Raw genomic sequence first — 22,807 nt, 5'->3', positions numbered from 1 at the left:
AGAAGGTGACAGTGTCCATGTAGTTATTGTAATTTATAACGATTGTGTGGAGAGCCTGTGATATTATTTCGAGTTTTATTAATTCTATTAAAGTTAGACACACAAACCAGTTTCCATAAAAATCCACTACCTGCAAATTTAAGGACTCGCATAATTATCCTCAGGGATAGAAACCACATAAAACCATAAAAGTTTTGCTTATGATTAAGTTGAAAAAAAAAAAGAAATTGGTGCAACAAAAGATGTCAATGATTCTCATTCAGACCACAGAAAGTAAATCGAGTGCGGATTAGTGGCATGGATACTTTTTTGGAGTAACGCGCGTCGACACTGAGGGAGAGAGGAGGGACCTATGCGCACCCTATGTATTTGAACCAAGTCTCCTCGCCGCCCCGCTGTTTTCTCACCGGAGGCGGGCAATTAGAGCAGCCGGTCTCCAAGAAATAGGTCTGCCATTGCCGAGCAGATAAATGAGCTGGCATTCACTGTCTGCATGGAGGGTAAGTTCGGCACGCAGGGGACAAAATGTTGGGGATGTATGGAGTCACGACGCGCGACGCAACGCAGTTCGTCATGACCTGAAGTGAATCACGATGGGATTTCTCTGGTGACGTGAAATTTAGGTTAGATGCAATTAGACATGGTGCATGTGCGGCATATTTACCAGCAGCTGTAGCGTTAAAGCTGCTGCTTGCAACCACTCCAGCTCTTCCTGCTCTGCTCTTCTTTTTTCGTTTCTTTTCATTTCGTCTTCACACACATCAGACAATCTTACTCCAGATTTTGGGAACACCTTGCACCTGCTCAGGGTATCTTGCCCCTTATAAGTGCGGAGAGTGGCTGCGCCGTGCGTGGATGCGCCGACTGAGTGCGCCGGGGAAGTCAAGTGTTTGCGAATTTCTGTGGGAAGACGCTGCTTCATGCTTCCTGCACCTGTGGACGCCTGCAGAGCGAGCGACGAGGACGCTTTTGGTGTTGTGCACGTTTTATTTTTTAGGGACGTTCCTGCAGCATAAAGCGTCTATCGGATGCACGGCTGGATCTTCAGCGGTCGGACAGGTCTGGTCAGCTTCAGCACCACTCCAGCTTTGAACAGCTCCCGGTCGTAGCGTGTGGATGGGCTCTGTGGGTCTCGGTGTCTCCTGCAGCTCCTAACTACCGGCAATAATGGCATCGCACGGTTTCTGGTCTCTTGGTGGAGATAATGCGGGAGCCAATACCGGGAGTCAGAGCCCCAGTACGCGTGAGTGCCTTTTTTTTTTTTTTGTCTTCAATGATGAACCAGAGGACAACACTCGTTCGTGTCCATTGTCTCAAACCAGAACCCTGCGTTTGGTTTTACTACCAAAGCAGGCCTGCTGTGTTCGTAGTCGACACATTATTACTTTGCAAAATGCAAGAGTTTTATTTTTTTTTAAAGGGTCGTTAAATTCCACATTGCATGGGGCTTTTTGTGTTCCGGGTGCTGTACCTTAAAGTTGGAGAGCCCGCACACAGCTCATCGTTGTTTGATTTATTGCCTCTCTCTTGCAGCCAGGGCTTGGTGCCAAGCGGCGGCCCAGAAATTATCCGGAGGAATTGGATCGAAATTATGTGGTATGTGGGTTCACAGAGATGGAGTGTGGGGTGGGTGCTGGGGATGGCGGGGTGGAGGAGACGCCATGTGGGCGACATGCCTTTTTTTTCTATTTTTTTTTTTTTTTTTATTTACAGAATTAAAATTTACGATGTGGCCTTTTGGACAGAATAATATTTTTTTTTAAATCCACCTGTTCTTTTGCGGTCTCCAAAGCGCTGCTCAATGTCGGGGAAGTGGAGAAACCCGCCGAGCCGCCACAGACTGCTGCAGGCACCTGCGGCTGCAACGAATCCTGCAACTGCACCAAAGCTGCTCTGGTCTTCTCTGACCTCTATTCAACAGGTACAGAAGCATGCTTTTAACCTAGATTTATGACACAGCCGAGCTCCTGCTCTGTATGTTTGAGTCCGAGCATGGCCCAGCACGGAGTGGTTTCATTTGTTCAGTGTAAAACATATTTCAGTTTATGGATTCTGTGATTTATTTATTTTTTTGTTCCCAAACAATAAAAGCGCAATTAAAATCAAACAAGAAGATGTGCAAAAAATGACTAATCAAATGCGTATTTTGACAAAATGACAGATCTATAGATAGAAAGGTCACCTTCAGCACAATCTCTTGTTTATACGATGTTTGGCGTCAAAGAAAACGTGTCAGTTTTTACGCCTGTTAAATAAAAAGGTTGTTCAGTCTCTATGTCATTTTGTCTCTGGGATAATTTTGCAGCAAAATTGGCCTATTTGTGCGTCTTCACAAGTGCGTCTTCATGTTGCATGGAAAACACGCCGGCACCTCTGCACACGTGTCCAGCAATATCACAGAATGCTAATATTTATTTTGATTTTTTTATTGTTTTCCAGACCTGTTGCCTGCTGTAGATGGCGACACCAAAACTATGACTTTCCTGCAGGAAGTTGTGGATATTTTACTGGCCTACATAGTGGAGTCTTTCGACAGGAAAACGAAAGTGATTGATTTTCATTATCCAAACGAGCTCCTGCAGATGAACAACTGGGAGCTGCAGGACGAGCCGGCGACTCTGGATGATATCTTAATCAGCTGCCGCGCCACTCTGAAATACGCCATTAAAACGGGTAGGCCTGTTTCAACTTGAAATATCGGATGCGTGATAAATTGCGTGCTTACTTCCATCTTTTAAATACGATAACACCAATTATAGTTTGGCATCATCGGATCAGGACTGAAGTGCGGCCTGCTGTCTGTATTTATTTGAAATTTTTTCAGTTGAAATTTTTACAAGCCTAATCTCTTGATATATTGCAGAATTACTGGGGGGGATATAACCCATGAAGATTTAAAGACACCAAATGCTAAAATATTTTAGCATAGGTCATAAAATTTGGAGGTGAAAAAGTAGGATATGACGCTTACGCGGGATAATACATAGAATTGGTGGGTATAAATCTGTAAAAAGGAAAAAAAAAGTTATGACTAATAAATTATGCCTGAAACCCTGGAAGTTGTCCCCCTCTTCCTCCTCCTGACCACCAGACCGACAAACGCGATGAGGCGGAGATAATAGACTAATAATCATGCTCAGAGGCCAAGTCCATTATTCTGTGCAGACTGGCACATACAAGAGAACATTTACGGCAACGAGACAGATTTCATCCTGCTTAAAAAAACGATGTGCTCACATTTTCTATTTATTTATTTTTAGTAGCTTTTATATGGAGTTTAGAAAACGCTTGGATGTTTTATAACGCACTATAGTGCTCACACGAGGGCACGTTTAAAAAGTCTATTTCGTATTCAATAATATTCTCTTTTGTGTTTTAATATGTTGTATTTGTGTGTTTATACACCTGCATGCACAGGAAGATGTGCAGCATGTGCTTACACCAACGTTATAGTGGTTTATGTCCGAAATCCTGTTTATGCTTATAAGCTTACAAATAAGGGTTAAAGTCAAGTGCTTGTCTACTTGCGGGGAATATGAAATACATGGGAAATTCAAACGTGCTATGCTGTTTATATTTCATATTTTCAAATGAAATCACTTCGGGTGTGTTTACATCCTGCACAGCCTTCCTACATTGTCCACGCTGCACCAAATGTCATATTTATCAGGATTTTGATTTGAGACCTCACCGCAGCTGCGCCTCTAACCGCCAATTACAGCTTTTTCGAAGATGACAGTCTTTTGCACAAACTCAGCACAAATATATGAAAAGCGCGTTTCAGTTTTGCAGATGAAATGTTCAAATTGCAGCCATCTCACACTCGTTTTATTCAGCCCACCCCAGGTACTTCAATCAGCTCTCTACGGGATTAGACATGGTTGGACTGGCAGCCGATTGGCTAACATCCACTGCCAACACCAATATGTAAGTATGCTGCCTGCTGCTTCACGATTTTAAATGGTGATAATGATAATCACAATGAATTCCATTTCCGGACCATCCGCCCCGCACTCTGCCCTGTGTCTGCACTGGCTGATAGTGGCCTTTCTCACTCAATCATGGCAAATGAAAAGGGCGAACTGAAAGGCAGACCCCACCCCCACCCCTGCCTTTTATCCCTCCCCGTCACCTCTGATCCCCCGTGGGGATTCAAGGGGAGAAAATTAGCTCCGAAATTAAATTCAGACTAATCTGCAGCTAATTCGGGCGTGTGTGTGTTGGAGGCGATAAACGCGGCCTTTGGCGACTGCGAAGCACCGCAGTATAAATCCTCGTGTTGATACTGGGGTTTCTAAAGCGACTGCAGCTAAAACACCATGTACTCGGAGAAACATTTATCAGGAAGAACGGAATTGTGTACTGAAATTGTTGAGATGACGCAGTTTAAACCTTTTTTTCTTCAGTTTTAGAAATAAGCATAAAATCTAGCAATCAACACAGATTGAACATTTTTAGTGCAGTAGATAATTTAACTTTCAAAAATTGGCAACACAGTTTGTATCTACCTTGGATAACTGTCCAATGAAAAAATGGGATTTAACTTTTTTTTTTCTTTCAGTGATGAGTCATGGCACATTTTGTGTGATGTCCCTTGTGTAACTCAGGTTCACCTATGAGGTGGCTCCTGTCTTTGTGCTGCTGGAATATGTCACTCTGAAGAAGATGAGGGAGATCATTGGCTGGCCAGACGGCCGAGGAGATGGCATTTTCTCTCCTGGTATGTATGTTAGTAATTCTCCATCAAACCTAGCGCGCCTGTTTTTTGCCTCCTTCTGCGTGCGTCAATTTGCATTTTGATGACATAAATGGAACTCGTTTTAAAAGCCAATTAGCATAAAATAATTTACTTTTTTCATCTCAAACCCTCACCACACCAGCGCCCCCCCCTAATCTCACAATTTTCCCATGCACGTCTGACACATGATGAGAAGCAATTATTTGAGAATTTACTGACAAAGACTGTGAATGGCTGTGGAAGTGAGTCCTGATTTTGGACGTTGTGATATGCTGTAAACTAAAGATTTTTATTGTTGCTTCTTTGTTTCATATATTCATTCTTAAACTCTCTAATCCTGTGTGTCAGTAACATCTGCATCACTCCTCTGAGAATTGCTGGTTAGGGCAGCGATGTGGGCTGACACTGCACTGACAGGCCCCTAAATCGCTGCACCCTGTCTGTCCTCCAGGTGGTGCTATTTCTAACATGTACGCCATGCTGCTGGCCCGCTTCAAGATGTTCCCTGAGGTTAAGGAGAAAGGAATGTCATCTGTTCCCCGACTGGTGGCCTTCACATCTGAACATGTAGGCATCTGTGCTTTGGTTCAGCTGAAAAGAAAGTCCCACTGTAGTATTTGTATGTGTCCGATTGGATCAAGCAGCACAAAATTTCCTCCCCGGAAAAGAATGTTATGTATATTGGGGTCTGCAGGTGTAGGTTTCACACCTCCAGCAACGATGTAAAGTTGACATTATATGTTTCAGACATAGGTGACTGATGCGTCTGTCACATTATGTCACCTCCTTTATCTTTAAAGGACATGTGTTACTGCAAACAAGAAGCCATTAAACAACACAAAAGCCTCTCGGTATTTCTACTTGTTTTTAAATCGGTTTTGTTTTTGCTCAATGACTTGTCTCACTGATATATATTAATATAAGTATAATTGATCTTTCCTTTTTTTTTTTTTTCTCCTGCAATGTTTTAGAGCCATTTTTCAATTAAAAAGGGAGCAGCAGCTCTGGGCATTGGGACTGAAAGTGTCATCTGCATCAAGGCAGATGAAAGGTAAAGTCTTAGCCATTTCAAATAAAAGTAAATATTAGAAGATAGTGAATGAATTCAAGTGGTGGAAAATGCATTGGAAGCCTTTAGTTTGACTGATATTTCCGTACTTTTCCTGACCGTAAATGCAGGACTTTCGATGCCAACAAACAATTATATTTACACTGCTGTCATTTGTTTAAAGGTGCAGTGTAAATTATAAGTGTTTAGGTTATAGTTGCATATAGCAGCAGGGTTGCAGTTTGCGACCTTGCTGCCCCATCCCTGCTTTTTGTGATGAGGTTATTTTAATTCAATTCAGTTCAATTCAACTTTATTTATATAGCACCAATTAACAACACAGTCATCTCAAGGCACTTTACAGAATAAAGTGAAGACTATAAAGATGTATAGAGAGAACCCAACAATTCCCCCTTGAGCAGGGCCTAGGCAACAGTGGATTTTAGATGGCTAAATATTTGGGAATTTAATTGGTTGCTAATATGGGGCATATCTTGGCTTTTCTGTTACTTTTTCTGTGGTTTCTCTACCGAAAAATATATTTGAAGAACTTACATACTGTAGCTTTAAGGGAGAGGATCTTCATCCAATACTGATCCATTTACAACTCAACAGCCCAAGAAGCAACTAAAGCTTGTTTTTCCTTTTGCAGTGGTAAATTGATCCCAGCTGACCTTGAGAGGAGAATACTGGAGGCGAAACAGAAGGTAATGTGATACACATTAATAACACAGCTATGAATAGACAGATATTACTTCATACGGCAGTGACTTTATGGTATTCAGTCAAGTGAAGCTGCAGTGATGATGAGAAAACCAGGGAAACATATTGGCATTGTTATAACTGCATCACTGGATGCTTTCCTCATTTTCTGCAATTGTGCTCGTGCAGGGTTTTGTACCTTTCTTTGTTAGTGCAACTGCTGGAACAACAGTGTACGGAGCATTTGACCCCCTCATCGCCATTTCTGACATCTGCAAAAAGTACAACATCTGGATGCACGTGGACGTGAGTTAAGCAAAATCTAAGAGCAGTAATACTCAGAAATGTTTCCTCCCTACCGGCTATAAAATGTTCTTGCACAATACAGACACACAGAGCTCACCACGTGGTTTGACACATCTATTATGTCTGTCTCGCCTCTAACTGCTTGTGGTTGACCCAGATAGGAGTTGGCCATTTCCTATCTTACACTGGAGATTAGAAAAACTGGAACTGAGGCTGTAAATCATCTCCTCCCATCATGGGCCCTCTAACTGAAGGAACGCGCTTAGTTAATGAAAGTGATTTAGCCCTGACAGGGGGGACACCTCTATTAAGAGGCACACATGGCCCTGTCTATCATTTCTCAACTGGCTGTTATAGGAAAGAAACACATCTGGAGCTTTTGTGGATGCAGCTTGTCATGGAAAAAAATGTTTTGTTTTTGTTCAATTATCCAATAAATGGTAGTGAGGCTGAAAAATACACATATACACAACAGATTTAAAGAGTTGTCATACAGCAGCAATTACAGATGAGCATAAGACAAAATTACCATTATTTGTCTTCTTAAATGAAGTACAGAAATACTTCTTAAACATGCACACATGCTTTTGACTTTTCTACCTATTTAATGACAGTTGAAAATGACTCTAGTTGAAAGTTGAAAATAACCATAATAATAGGTTATATGGTTACACATAGAAATAAACGATTAACTATATACAACAACAGTAATCTCCCAATAATGGGCAAATACAATCAAAGAAAAATTGTCAATAATATCCATCTATCCATTATCTCAACCGCTCATCCTATTCACGGCCGGCTGGAGCTTATCCCAGCTGTCAGAGGTGTTGTCCACCCTGGACATGGTCTCCAGTCAATCTCGGGAAGAGCTCAACAGAGAGAGACACACACAGAGAGACAACTATTTACACCCACATTCACACCTACAGTCAATTTAAATCAAAGTACAAATGAGCAAACAAGCACTGTGATACTTTTATTTCAACCTGTCCTCATTACACAGTCATCAATGTAATAAACATATGAGAGAGAGGACTGATTATTTCCCCATAAAGCTTAGTAAAGTAAATGTAAATCATTGTGCAGTACCATAACTTTGCAAGGCAAAAAGATATTTTCCTAAATGAAAAACCCAAATGCTTTTATTGAATTTTCATGAAGAAAACGATCTCTCAATCTCTCAATTCACACACTTGACCACTAGATAGCAGTTTATTTTAGACATAATTTGCACTGTGTATGATTGGTTGACCTTTACTTTAAAAAGTCTTTTCTTTTACTTTTGAGAGACAAGACAAAACATGTTGGTCTCAGAATACAGTTGTTTGATAAGTGTTGCTGGAGCTTTGACCTTTTCAGATCATCCATGCCCCTTGGAAGGACGTGACGATGTGCCAGACATTTCCGCTGTCTTAAAAAAAAGCCTACCCTTGCAGTTATGAAAATAACAACCACTTATTATGAGACTTAAAATCAAATCTATTTTTTAAATTATTTAAAATTAAGGCAGCAGAGTCAATCTTCCACTTTTCCAGGTTTTCCATTAAAGCACGTGGGAATTGTTGCATCTTATCGTGATTAGTGACATCGTATTAATAAAAGGCTGAAATCCAACTGATGCACGATGCTAAATTTCCTAAATGACCCACACCAGTTTCACATGTACGCTAAACGTCTCTCTCTGTCCTGTTAGGGTGCGTGGGGAGGAAGTCTCCTCATGTCCAGGAGACACAGGTGGAAGCTGGACGGCGTTGAGAGGCAAGTCAACCTGGCACATGTTAAAGGCTAATGAGCATCTGAAACAATGATGCATGATGGTTGTTTTTGTCGACCGCAGGGCCAATTCAGTAACATGGAACCCACACAAAATGATGTCAGTCCCTCTGCAGTGTTCTGCCCTGCTGGTCAGAGAGGAGGTACGCCCCACACTCCCTTTAGCTAACGTTCGTCAGCACATACTTTTGCTTTTCGTGATTGTTTTTCTTGCAGTGATCACACGTCATCATTTGACAGGGTCTGATGCAAAGCTGCAACCAGATGCACGCCTGCTACCTGTTCCAGCAGGACAAACAGTACGACCTTTCCTATGACACCGGAGACAAAGCCCTGCAGTGTGGACGCCATGTAGATATCTTCAAGCTGTGGCTCATGTGGAGGGCCAAGGTAAAAAAATAAATAAAAAATAACCTGCAAGTTTGCTGTATTGCTCATTTTGTCATGCAGTTCTGCCTTTGGTCACTGTGTCCAATTATTCAACAGAAAAGCGCCAGTCTCTGTTTTCTAAAGTCGATTAAATGTTATATTATTACCAGATTTTACAGAGTAAAGGACAAGTCCACATTTTTTGTCAAATGTGTCATAATAAAACACTTAGGTGGCCATGTGAACGTTGGTAAAGGTCTTTCTCGATGTAATCCTTCCTCCTGTTCATACTGGCCACACGGAGGTCACTTCTTTAAGCCTTTTTAGTGGAAGTGAAGATAAGTCTTTGTTCTGCACAAACATTTATTCAAATGTGTATCAAAAGGATGCAATATGAAAAAGGAATTTGGAATTTTAGCCCCAATCTATGACTCAGGAATCTCTGAACAGCCTGTGTTAACAGCAGAAATGCTTGCAACAAGTCTTTTTCAGTGTTCACTTGCTTTAGAACACCGTTACAAAAACCTCCTTCTCTTTGTTTTACAGGGTACCATTGGGTTTGAGGCTCAGATCGACAAGTGTCTGGAGCTGTCGGAGTATCTCTACAACAAGATCAAAGACAGACAAGGATATGAGATGGTCTTTGATGGGAAAGTAGGTTCATATTTCGACCTTGGACACACAACTAAAGAAAAGCAAATCATATTAGTCCATGTCGCTTCTTTACCTCAGCCTATTCAGTGCCATCATAATGGCTGACTTGATTGGCACACAGTGCACTCTTGCTTTGTGTTGGATGAATGCTATTTTTACCTCTAGCTTCCAGTATAATGTGCTGCTATTATGTTTAATGAATAGCATAACGGCCTGTAATTGCTCATATGCATATCAATAGCATAGCGACTGAAAGATCCTCTATCGAGCTGAGCTACAACAACAAAACCACATGCGGGTATGATGGGGTTATTAAACTAAAATCTCTTTTTTTTAAAAGAGAGCCTGGACACCCCGAGTCATTTATACAGGGAGCTCTTTAGTGTTATTGTTTTCCTGCTGAGCCACAAAAGGGTAAAAGCATCATAACCCAAAGGGTGATGGAGAAAAAGCCAAATCCTCTGGGCATTGTCTCGGATGTTCACTTCTGTGCCTCCCATTGAGCCATTAAATCAACCTAATGTCCAATATACTAAAGCAGAGCCACCTCTGTATAAATGAGGCTGGTGTGCATGGCCGGTCAGCTGTTCGTAATGAATGCTTTTCAACTTGCTGGCTGGCAGCTCTCGCAGGGCTTCAAATGCCGACAAATTAGAGCCGTGAGGCGCTTTCAGACACGGAGGCAGTATCTGAGCAGGAGGCAGGCTACCTGTGTGAAGCCGGGAGAACTTAATGCATTTGGGGTTTTGAGGTGCGACTATCCGTTTTCAAACACCTCTGCTCTGGCTTGGTAAAAGTGATGGGCCATTGTCGCTTTCAGCATGTAGTCTGAGGAATCTACAGCCAGGATGACTTAGTTCTGCAACATGGCTGTATGTACATCTATGTGCACGTGTTTCATGTGTATATATCTAATGCATGTTTTTCCTGTATTTATTAATGTATTTTTAATGGTTGAAATGAATATGTTCATGATAAAGTGCCACTCTTTCCTACTCATATTGTTCAATGTAGCGTTCCTTAAATTATTGTAAAGCTCTTAACCAATAGGGTCAGTTTGTTTGTGTCTGGCAACCTGAGGGAAGTGCAAGAGGCTCCACAGTTCAGTATTAATGGGTCATATTATCAACTTGCTTGGTTAATATGGGTAGCAAACAGTTACCTGTTCATATCCAGCAGACAAGAAGAAACTGAGTGTTCATTTGGGTTCCGGTTTTTCAATATTAGTTATGTTGGACTCATCAGACTATCAAAGTGGAACCAAAACAATGAGCTAAAGGTTGTTCACGTGCTATATCGCAATTTCCCAATTCAAATGTTTCTTTAACAGCTTTACACGTTTTTGCTTTTGTGTTCCTCTGCCAGTTTATTTTGTCTTCTCTTGTGTTGACTGTGTTCCCACAGCCTCAGCACACCAATGTCTGCTTCTGGTACCTCCCTCCTGGCGTCCGCTACATGGAGGACAAAGAGGAGAAGCAGAAACGCTTGCACAAGGTGGGTGATAAGGAGCCGGTCTGCAGTATCTATCCAAAAACCTGCCATACATATCCAGAATGACCATCACATGTTCTACCTATTAGGAGACGATACGCCAATTGCACGTGTGATTTAAATAGTCGGAGCCTCACAGGTTGCCTGCTAAATTGGTGGTCTTTGAAAAGATGCCCCAGCAGCAGGGGGGATACTAATTGATGGTTAGAACGACCAGAACATTCTAGTTCCCAGAAAAACAACCTGACCACAGCTGATATAATTCTTAGTTTTGGCCCATTTGCTCTTTTCCGCAGACTCTGTCATTGAAATTGATGGATGAAAGCACATTAAGCACCCTGAAGGGTCCAAAGTGAAAGAGCATTTCTCGATTTCTACTTGCCATATTGGATTTTTAGAGCAACTGGAAAACTGTCAAAAGACTGGTTTGGCAGATATCTGAAGTGGCTGATTATGCTGCAGAAAATGACGACCTGCCAACTGCAGCTGGACACCTGGAACAAATTTAAGAAGGTTTAGAGGGATTTACAGATGATGTTACAGTTTACTGTAAGAATATATGCAAAAGTAGCTCGCTGTAATCTTACAACTCTCTCTAAAACCAACCTCAGTTCCTTGATGAGTTAGCAGAGTTTAGAGGTCTGTTCAAAATTTTCAACCTAATATCCCCTCAGATTTATTAAAATTCTGTCTAGATTATGCTAGACCTCGAGGACGTATGAGTCACAATCAACTTAAGCTCTTAAGCTAAAGCTGCAGCAAACTTGTCGCTTCAACGTACCGAATCTCATCTGCATATCCTCAAGGTGATTATGAGTCACGATAGTACAGCAAACGTGGGCTTTTTTTTCCTCTAAACGCAGCATAGATGCCGTATTGCTAACAAAAACAAAAAGCACTGCTGTTCAAATGAAACTTGTAACTGAATCTGCCACAAGCCCGTCACAGAACACAAACCACACAAAATAAAGGACTTGTCGCTGCTTTGTTCCCTGAAGATAACCTCTCAACTTGGCAGCAGCCGCTGTGTGTCCCCTGCCGGTGTCAGATTTAGTTGTCAGCCCGGTTGGAGATAAAGGACCACATGGACCAGGATCAAAGTGAAGAGGAAAATGGGACTCGTTCAGTTGCTGAAAAATCCCAAAAGAAATCACAGAGATCTGATTGCACACTTTCCAAAGCTATGCAACAAAAATAATGGTATTTGAAACATCAAAAGAGGGGACCGTGGCGTGAGCTTGGGTTTTCATTTCATCTCTAGCACCAACCAGAGCAAGTTTGACAGAGGCTGGTCTGCCAGAGCATTTAAAGAACATTAACCCAAAACCTACAGGATTCGGCTACTTTACATGTCAGTACAAAGGGAGACATCGTAGCAGTGTAGAAGGAAGCACAGCTCTTTGCATCCGTGACAATAAAATGATTTCTGGGCCTGAATTGGTGCAAGAGTCTATAAACTGGATATAATACTCACAAATTCAGGTCCTGTCCCTGGGACTGAAAGGAGCACGTGAGAGTGTCTGTCCCTACATTTACATCTGGATTCTCATACTGTGTCATTGCCAAAAAAGTGACAACAACAACATTTGCATCCATATTTAATGTTATTTTATTATTTGTTTAGGTTACAATTTAAGTTAAATTATGAGTTTTGCAAGAGAGGATTTGAAAAGTGATTTAGTTTCACAATTCCACAGCTGTCACTGAGGATGGCTGATACGAAAAAGCTGATATGGATTCCAAAAAAAATGTCAAATGTGCTAGTTTTCTAAAGAAGATCATCCCTCTGCCTGTGCACATGAGCCCAACATACTCACGTTCATTGCTGCTGCATCATGTCACCAACTAAGCTTGAAGAATCCTTGCAGTTGTGACTGAATTACATGCACCTACACTGTAGCGACCAGTTTTTACTGATGGTCTTTGTCTGTTACGCAATTCATAGAATTAGTCCACCGTAAACACATCATGTGGTAAAGCCAAGATAAACACAAAGTTGTCTAACTTAAAAATAATCTTAAAATCCTTAAATTACAAACAAAGCTCTTATTGATTAAATGTGTTCTTACTTTTTTTGTATATCCGTGCTCCTTGTTTTATTCTTTGACCTTTTCAGGGTTTTACTACTGTCAAGTTCCCCTTTTTCCTCTTTACTGACAATCTTTCAAAATAAAACTGGCATCTTGACAAGAAGTCATGTGGGAATTTACATGGACCATATCTATCCATCCATCATCCAAACTCAAATATCCTAAAGTTCTAACATAAAATGTGAAAACAGTACAAAGAATTTTTAATTGCATGGTATGAAATAATTCCTGTGCAGATCCTTCTTTAAAGTGAGGCCCAAATCAGCTCTGATGCCGGTCCAGGCTAGTTCAATCTAATTAGTCTCTGAACACAAATGTCTCATATCAACCGAAGACTGGGTGTTCATACAATCTTCAGTCCTTCAGAAATTTAGCCATTTATTATTATAGTTCTAACTCATAAAATCACTGAATTTAAAAAGTAGCGTTTCTTTTCTTATCAGGTGGCTCCGGTGATCAAGGCCAGAATGATGGAGTACGGGACAACCATGGTCAGCTACCAGCCGCAAGGGGACAAGGTCAACTTTTTCCGCATGGTGATCTCGAATCCCGCTGCAACCTTCGAGGACATCGACTTTCTCATTGAGGAGATCGAACGACTCGGCCAAGATCTATAAGACTCATCTCACCAAATCCTCCTGTGCGTTTCCCTTTGACGGATGAATTGTTTGTCGTGAATGTACTGGTAAACTTCTTTTCTCTTTCTTTCCTCCAAAGTCATATATTTAAGAGTATATTTGAGAAAAAAAGATATAAATCTATATCCACATATTATGTATTGTAGCCTCGCCGTGGACTAGCTTGGTCCAAAGCTATGTAAAAGCGCTTCTGTCTGCCTTTTCTTGTAGTGCAGTAGATCCCAGAGTAGTGTAAGTGATGTAACGTATGTATTTTTGTGATATAAAATGCTTGTGCCATAGGTTGATAAGAGTTTATTTTTGAATCATTGGTCATTTGCAGAGTATGTAGTTAAGTGACAAACGTGGTTGTGTTCTATAGTAACTTTACAATTTTAAACTTAATGGTTTAAAAACAAACAAAAAAATAGCACTTCACTTTACCTCAGCGTAATCAACTGCCTTTACATCTGCACATAATCCTTCAAGCAGTGATTTTCAATGACATACTTCTAATTGGTGTTGTGTAAATGTACCAGCACATGTTAAATACGTGTCCCAACTGCAGAAGGTTGCATTTTGGCTTTGGAGATATTCACCGGAAAAGAAAGCAAGGAAATGCTTCCATCACAATGTCAAAACGCTAAAGTCTTTTCGAAGCATTTATGAGCTTAGGTCAGTCCATCGTGCAGCAGATTTGGCAGTTTTATTAGGACTTTTTTACTCTTTGTCTTTCTTTCTAGTGTATTTCAGCTGGTAAACGCTTGTTGAACACAGTTTTATATGTCACCGGCTCCCAGCATACAGGAATAAACCATTTCCAGTCCGGCAGCATGTTTAGCTATGCTGAGTGTGCTTCACATGTCTTAATAAGTAATCGACACATCACAGATGTTATGACATACAGTTTCAATTCTTACGTTTTTTCAGTATATGTAATCTACGACCATGCTTTACTTTTCAAACATCGCCATTCAGTGTGTATAATTGCTGCTCTGTGGACACTATTGTACTACGATTCATTGTTACTGGCATAATCAGTCTTTCCCATGTGATACAAAAAGCAAGTAGATCGTGACTTCAGTATTATCTTGTCAGACGATATTGTCTTTATCTTCAGTCTATTCAGCCCACAGTTTGTGTGGCTGAGTTGAAAACAGATACACACACAGATGTGTCTTTTGCTAATGGAACTCTTTGCAAACTGTTAAGGAATATGTAGTACTACTAACATAGTACTCAGAATTCCCTACAACGTCTTTCAAAATTAACAACTTGATAGTCCTCCGTGTTTGTCTGCAACCACATACTACTTGGCTTTTTGGTCACATGACCTGAAGTACTGATCACTACTCCAACTTCACCTCGCAGCTCATCATCGTTGGTGGCCAATTTCCAAATGTGGTGCCATGCAAACCGAAATCTTAAGGATTATAACTTTAAATTTTGAAACCTCTCACATACAGTACAGTACCATGCCTAAAGACAGCCCCTGTCCGTTGGAATTTTGAAGGAGCACTTATCGAACACACAGAGGATCTTGAGAAACTGGTAACAGGGCAATAATGGTGTGTTTTTGGATACAGGAACGTCACCAGATTTGCTGCTACTGTATACCTGACATCACTTGCACTAAATCACTGGGGAAAAGAAGGAGCAGCCCTTTGCTTTGCAACTGAGATTTCTTCTTTATTCATTCACAAGCAATATTCAAATCTGGGTCCAATCTATATTACCTGCAACACACACACACACACACACACACACACAAACAACTTATTTACATGTAAAATAGTGAATGATAATCACGTTTCCAGACCAAATGCACAGTAAGTAGTTTAAAATGAGCTACAATCATGCTTCAGTAGGGGTGTAGTTAAGAGAACGTGATTTATCAACAGGTTCTGTAGCATTTTCATTAGAACAAGTTAGAAAAGCACAATTTGCTCAACATGGTCGGTCAGTGTACAATCACTTTTGATCATAGATTGTAAATAGTATTTCAGGATGTCCTAAGTACATATCTTTGTGTATACATACATGTATATAAGACATATAAGTAAAGACTATTTGTGAGGTAAAGTCATTCGTATTTTCTCTAACTACAACATAAATTAATTGTATTTGCATCACGTGAGTCCAAAACGCTTTTTCCTGTGTGTGTGTGTGTGTGTGTGTGTGTGTGTGTGTGTGTGTGTGTGTGTGTGTGTGTGTGCGTGTGCAAGTGTGCATGTGTGTCAGATACTTTACTTGGTTTGTGACTAGTTAGCTTTAACTGGCTTTAAATAAACTGACAGATTTCACCTTGAAAGTCTTACTCAGAGACGAAGAGTGATGCTCTGTTCTTTGGATATTAAATGAATATGCAAAGCCATTTTGACTCTGAAGCCCTGCGTTTGGTTTGTTTGTTTGTTTGTTTGTTTGTTTGTTTGTTTGTTTGTTTGTTTGTTTGTTTGTTTTGTGCACATGTGATACTTGACAGTACATGCCAATGTGTACCCTAGTGTGTTTGTAACTGTGTTGCCTTTGTATAAAATTGTCAGTATTGTCTAGTTTTCCTCCAGGGGGGGGAGGTTGTGCACTTTAGAGTAAACACATGACCTAATGACGTGCAATGTCCTATGGTTGTTCATTAATTGATGTAAAAGAAAACAAAAAAAAAATCTGCTCAAAAAATGTAACCTAAGCTCTCATGTGCCATGAAACAAGGGTCTGTTGGTTTTCATTCATTTTTGTTGCAGTTTGTTGAGATCCAAAGCTTCTTACATCCCCACAGAGACTAGCCACAGTTTCAAAGATTTACTGGTTGTCCACCTGCTCATTCCCCAAATCAAACTGACGTAGACACTGTGACACAGACAACATCAGATTTGTGACAGCGACAAACGAATCTCACTGTGGTAGTCTTGGAAAGCCAGATATTTCATTCCTCTCGCTGCTGCTGCTAGACTTGCTTCTTTGCACGTGCATGCAATGCCTTGCCTATCCAGCTTGTTTGAGCGTCTCCTATATATCTATTTATATATACATGTATACAGTATGTGTAGCTCCTGTAATTAGCTTTAGTGTCCGATGTATAGCTTAACCTGTAGCTTAGTGCACTGTCGCTCTAGCCTTTACATGTGATCTGTTGTCTTGGGCTTCCTGTAAAAGTTTCTTTGTGCCACAAGCATGTTAACCTCGCCTAGCACTGTACTCCTCTCCACGCTTGATCTTTCTCTATCCTCGTTCTTTCTCTTCTGCTTGAAGACTGTCGCAGCTCAGAGCCTCGCGTATTTATATCTATTGGTGTAGTCCCTCAGCATGTCTTTCTGAATGCTCTTCTCTGCTCTGCACCTGTGTGACCTTTCCTCTCTTTCGCTTTCGCTTCGCCCTCTGGTAGCAGTGACAACGTATCCTCGCGCTTTCCTCTTAAGGTTTCTTGGCTACCCACTGTCCTTCTGTTTGTGTGTCTGAGACAGGATGTTGACTTGTGTCATGGTGCCATAACGTCACTCTTTCTCAGTTAGTTTTACCAAGGCTCTTGACTCTATGGGCTGTATGAGAAAACACTATGTTCGATTGTCCAAAAATGTGCCGGACGCAGGTGTTGTTAACCTTTAACACCGAAATAAATGAAAATGCAACCAATTCTCTCTGCAGAAAATATTGTTTATCCATGAGAACAAATACAGTATTGCCACTAGTACACAGAGTGCAGTTAATTTTCACGAAATATGATGCAAGTTTAGATCATGTAACCTGCAGACTGTTGTGCTAGCTTCTCTCAAACATACATTTGTCCCGAACTGTATGTCATTCTTGCGAAAACAGAAATAAATATTGTCAAAACAAACATTCCTTGCATCTGTTTCTTTTAAATATCTTTTTTTTAGCTTCTTTTTGTCATTGCACCTTTGTTACACATCTTAAGTTGAACACAAATGTATACATACTTTTCCCCCCATATCTAATTAAAAACAGTTACAGACAGTAATTCCAGTGCTTCATTGTCCATGTATATTTAATCACTTTGTGGCCCCCTAAACATGAGATTAGTGCTTTTCACATAATAAATGAAAGTCACAATGCACCGCTTCCAAGTCAGCCTCAGTAAGTGCAGTTTGTGTATAATTAAGTGCCACATTATAACACTTTGATTCAAATATTCTGTAATTAGTGTAGATCACAAAGCATTTCTTGTGCCACTCATAGTTCTCTAACATGATAGGTTACTACCTTCCCTCTAGATGGCACTCTTTCCTCACAGTTTTATCATGAGGGAGAATAAGCGTGTGCATTTTTTTTAACTTGCCTCAACGTGACTTGATATTTCTTGGCAAACAAAAGGTATTTTATATAATTTTCTGAAATGGGTTATTATTTTCATCTTTTCCTTTGAATAATTTCAGCTTAGAACGTCGAAATTGAGGAGGAGATGATGAATAAAAGACATCCCAGACTGTGTGAAAAAGCAGGATTAGCTTCCCCCTCTTATACCAACCAGTTACAGTAGACAACAATGTGACTCTCTCAGATAAATGTAATACAGTACATACTATATTGTATGCGTTAACTGGGGGGCACACACCCATTTCAAATATTATGTGCATAAAAACCCAACAAGTTACTATCATTTCCCAGCCTTTTGCAAACACTTTGTGGATGCCTCATTAACAATTGTGCAGCTTATGATACTATGACCTGAACAGCTGTATTATAGTTTGTCCACGGGGACATATTTGGTGTTTTAATAAGCCATCTGTCAACAGTTTGCAAATGCAGTGGATTCAGAAAATACTTAGCCCCTTTTTTCCTCCATCAATATACAGGCATTAACCTGCAATGACAGTGTGACAACATGATTTTAGAAATGCTTGCAACTGTTATAGTTGCACTAATGTTGTGACATCTGGTGGCTCTTAAAACTTACAGCAGTCCTTAAACATTGGGGCATAGGCATTACAGCTTGTTATTAATTTAATGAGTTTCCCTCTCATTTATGTAGCAAATGTACAAGCCTATATGTTATTATTGAACCAATATTATTTACATTCAGAAGTGTTACTTTAAAAGTACACATATATATGTTTGTGTCTCCTGAACAGACTTTACTGTTTTGAAAACAATGAAAAATATTTGTTATAAAATATCTTTGTTGCCACCAAATATGAATGCACTTTTGAAGTGGAATTAAGATCCAGTGTCACTGTGGACCTCTGAATGGTAATGTGATTGGAAAATAATATTCATGAAATGATTCCATAAAATTTTTTCAAAGCAATCTTTAGTTTCATGTGGACGAGTACGTGTCTCCAGTTCTTAACCATAGTCGTCATTGATATTGATTCTCAACATGTTGGAGGACTTGTTTGTAAAGTGGTTTTATTGGTGACAGTGGCAAACAATAGAAAACTTTATCCTCTTGGAAGGAGCTCAGCCAATTCAGTGCCAGTCTGTCTTTTCAAAAAGCAAATACAAGACACTGTGAGAAGTACTACTTTCATGCCAAATATTCCATTTTCTGGGATGCTATAGTTTGTGGTGATGTTTTGCATTTATGAGATAATTGTGTAGTGCAATCGGGCATTTCCAAGAATTCGCAAAATATACCGATAAAAAGAGTTATCATCTGCATAAATGCATCAATGCAATCTCCTCTTTAACATTTTGATACTTCTAACCATTTCTCACTAAAATGATCAGTTTTGGCCAACTTGGCAACTTTATGGTACATAGCCGATAAAGAAATTTTAAGTTTTTCCTGATTTAAAAATAAGTTGCCTAAAATGTATTGAAAATGTAAAAAAAAATGTATTGGACTGCGTACGTGATGTACGAGATAGTATGAAACAAACGGACGATGCCTTATACAGAGTCAGCCATCGCCCGTTAAACTCACGGAGTTTCACCCTGTAAAGTCACACAAAGACAAAAACACTTGTCAGGTCCTCCTCCATGAATTATTACCAAGAAGCCACCTCTGTGTACTCTTGACATCACATTGTGGATTCTCATGTCATGAGACGTCCAAATTAATTTCAATCAACCTTGACACGATGCCTCTGTAGACTCTCTGCTGCCGTTATCTTCCTGACAGGCTGTTCAGTCTTTCACAGGGACTAAATACTCTCATCACAGCGTTTTTTTTAGGTTTTACTGAAACACTTAGAATAATGGCTAAATGAACTAAGAGATATACTCAGAAAGATTTCGCTGTCTCTGTGATGGATGGATGTTCCTACATGAGCAGCATAACTCCAGCGTCACCTAGAAGATCGGCTTGAAGTTTGCAGCAGCCCCAACCATGTGGAGCACCTCACAGGCCTCATAAAGCCCCTGCACTCTAATCCTGTATGTGATTAGACGAAGGAGAGCCACTCTGCCCTATCCAAACACACAGCTCGCACAGAGTCACAATGTCGCAATCCTGTCATGAAGTTTAAGTCAGTAAAGTTTTCTCAAATTGATTTATGAGCAAACCAACAGATGCTAAAAGAGTCTTACCAAAACACTTTCAGAGAAAGACCGAAAGGATTCACATGCTTCTATAAATGTGCAGAGCAGCTAAGCCAAGCCAGATGTTGGTATCGGTAGGAACTGGTGGAGTTCACCTCGAGTTCCCCGAGTTCACCTCCTTCTAAGCCACGCGCTGCCAGAACTCCGCCTCTGCCCAGTGTGGGTGGGTCACTCATTAGTGTTTTGTTTTGCTCTAAAACTCTGGTCAAGAGAGTGAAATCGTGGTTAACAGCATCAAAAGTTGTAAAGAGTTGTGGTTTTTTGTTTCCACATGTGGTGCTACTTTGTTAAACAGCTTGACGTTTCCCACCAAGCAACGAGGTCAAAAGTTATGCAAAGGTAAATTGGTTAAAGCTACTCTGATCCACATTTTAAATCAACCGATTAAATAAATAGTATTACGTGAAAGTGGTTGCTTGTTCGGACAATCCCGCTGAGAGTCAACAGCTCCTCCACATCCCATCATCTGGGGCTACTCGCCAAATTTCAGTTCAGTTTTTAGGTTGCTTTGTTGTTTTGATTCCCCCCTTGCTGCAGGCAGATGTTTTCAGTGGAAAAGTCCTTTGGGTAAAATTTGAGTGTCACCCAAAATAGAGTTTTAAGATGTGTCTAAGCTATTAGTCTGTGTCGATGTCTAGGACCCTGTTATGTGCTGGCTGCTCGTATTTTTTTGCAACCTCATCACTAAACAAGAACATTGACACTGGTAAACCCTCCTTGGGTTATGTTCAATTAAATCTCTTTAAAGCAGTAATTTTAACTTAAACCTTGATGTTTCAGTGGAAATAACCAAGGGATTTTTATTTCTAAACCCAACCAAACTATAAATATTGCTGTGTAAAATCAGAAGACACCAATAAACTGCCACGAACGCACAGAATTAAAAAGAAATTTGAGCCACATGTTTTTAAGAATAGCAAAAAAACAATTTGTGTGACGATCAAATGCACGTTTGTCAGAAGCAATACGTGCCCTCCAGTTCTGCTGAGCCCCGTTACAATTTATTTTTACCAGACTTGCATGCACAGGAATTAAACTGTTCTGACGTTGCCAGAGTTCAGACACGATCAGGGACCACATATGTAAGGGGGGCAGATCAAATATGCGAAAAGCAAATTAAGTGTTGAGAAAACATCAGGTCTGAGTCACTTAGAGTCATAAAAAAAGCCTGGGTATGTAATGGCAATGTAGCCAAAGTGTTGCTTCGAAAATGCTAATTATTTCGTCATTTGTAAGTCCCTGCTGGCTAAGAACTTTCACTTTCCAGCTATAGCGTATCTTTTACCTGCACCTGCTTTCAATGCTGGACTATTACACTTTTGTTGAGCACTACTTAAGCAGCGCCCATTGCGTTTTGTTGTGTGCATGGCTGTCGAGCCCACATCGTTAGTCAAAGTCAGTCGCACTCATTAGCTCCTCTGACCTTACTTTGTATCCTACCTGCATACACTGTGTTGTGTTGCTAAGCACTGCACATACCACTCTGTTCAACTTCTTGTGGTATACACAAGAGTCATTTATATGAATGCATTCAGCGAGATAGTTAATCTGTAAGCGCCTGCCGGAGCAAGCAATTAACCTCACGGACCACCAGGGAGTTGATGTGAGTGAGGGAGCATCTCACTGCTGTTTAAATATACACCAGAGGGACTCACTCAGCCAACCTATTATTCATCATCAGCACTTTAAGTGCCCTCTTCAAAAAGACAGCGAGACAGGCTTCACTCTCTTTTACATATACATGTGTGTACTGTACACACACGGGTATTTATTTCCACACCCGGACTGACTGACCGCATGGATCTGGACTCTCAGGTTGCCCTTGACGCAGGGATGATTAAGGTCAGGTAAAGAACAAGGAAATTAAGTGTTGCATTCCTGGTGATCAGGGAAGTTTGACACTGGAGGAAACTTTGTAGGGGCCCTTGCCAAGCTTGGGAAAGATAGAGCATACCCAGCATAATAATTTTCAGTACCAGCAGAACTTCCACCACCCAAAGCATCGTTTAGAAAGCAAATTCTGCTTATGCTACACTATGAAAGAAACATTTTCCCTGTTCAGTGACAAAGAAAATCTTCGCATTTTAAAGGAGCTCAGCGGTCAGCTTTTTTGTATCAGAAGGAGAAACTTTTCACAGTCTGTTCAATATAAATTCCACTCTGCGTCTGTGGCTACAAGCCTGCCAGCTCATTCCCTCATGCACCACTAACCTCTCTAATGAGGAGAGAAACACCAGCGCAGATGGATGAAACAGGCGAGGAGACTGCGACAGACGACTGGATACCTGAGAACGAGTGGATGAATGGCGAAGGTGTGATGAAATGAAGACTGAGAGTCCAAATTAAGAGGTCGAACCACGCAGCAAATCTGCCCCGTACTGTTCAAACACATTTTTAGCAAGTCGGACTTTTTGAGTTAGACAAACTTCTATAAAGCAGTGAAAGCAGAGATAAACCCAAGAAGGTTCCACATGAAGGTTCCTTCAACTGATGTCATCTAGAGACATTTTATAAGCAA

The 22,807-nt window shown here is 40.6% G+C and overlaps 1 protein-coding gene across 1 annotated transcript; it reads left to right on the top strand.

Moving 5' to 3' along the window:
• Positions 1 to 355: 355 nt before the first annotated feature.
• gad2 (glutamate decarboxylase 2) lies at positions 356 to 17,626 on the top strand. Its single transcript, XM_067486584.1, has 16 exons — positions 356 to 1,243; positions 1,534 to 1,596; positions 1,793 to 1,921; positions 2,440 to 2,673; positions 3,837 to 3,927; positions 4,608 to 4,720; positions 5,190 to 5,305; positions 5,710 to 5,789; positions 6,439 to 6,493; positions 6,678 to 6,794; positions 8,491 to 8,555; positions 8,635 to 8,713; positions 8,811 to 8,960; positions 9,486 to 9,593; positions 10,998 to 11,087; positions 13,618 to 17,626. The coding sequence occupies exons 1-16, from the start codon at positions 1,168 to 1,170 to the stop codon at positions 13,789 to 13,791; spliced, it is 1,740 nt and encodes a 579-aa protein (XP_067342685.1). The 5' UTR covers positions 356 to 1,167; the 3' UTR covers positions 13,792 to 17,626.
• The last annotated feature ends 5,181 nt before the right edge of the window (positions 17,627 to 22,807 follow it).

This window comes from Channa argus, chromosome 19 (assembly GCF_033026475.1).
Source record: "Channa argus isolate prfri chromosome 19, Channa argus male v1.0, whole genome shotgun sequence".
NCBI lineage: Eukaryota > Metazoa > Chordata > Actinopteri > Anabantiformes > Channidae > Channa > Channa argus.
This window is presented reverse-complemented; position numbering and strand designations above follow the sequence as displayed.

What these genes read in the sequence shown, in the direction of transcription:
- gad2 (XM_067486584.1), top strand. Translation starts at nt 1,168, where the DNA reads ATGGCATCGCACGGTTTCTGGTCTCTTGGTGGAGATAATGCGGGAGCC. An exon ending in GAGTCAGAGCCCCAGTACGC is followed by an intron (nt 1,244 to 1,533) that starts GTGAGTGCCTTT and finishes TCTCTCTTGCAG; the next exon opens with CCAGGGCTTGGTGCCAAGCG. An exon ending in TGGCCTTCACATCTGAACAT is followed by an intron (nt 5,306 to 5,709) that starts GTAGGCATCTGT and finishes GCAATGTTTTAG; the next exon opens with AGCCATTTTTCAATTAAAAA.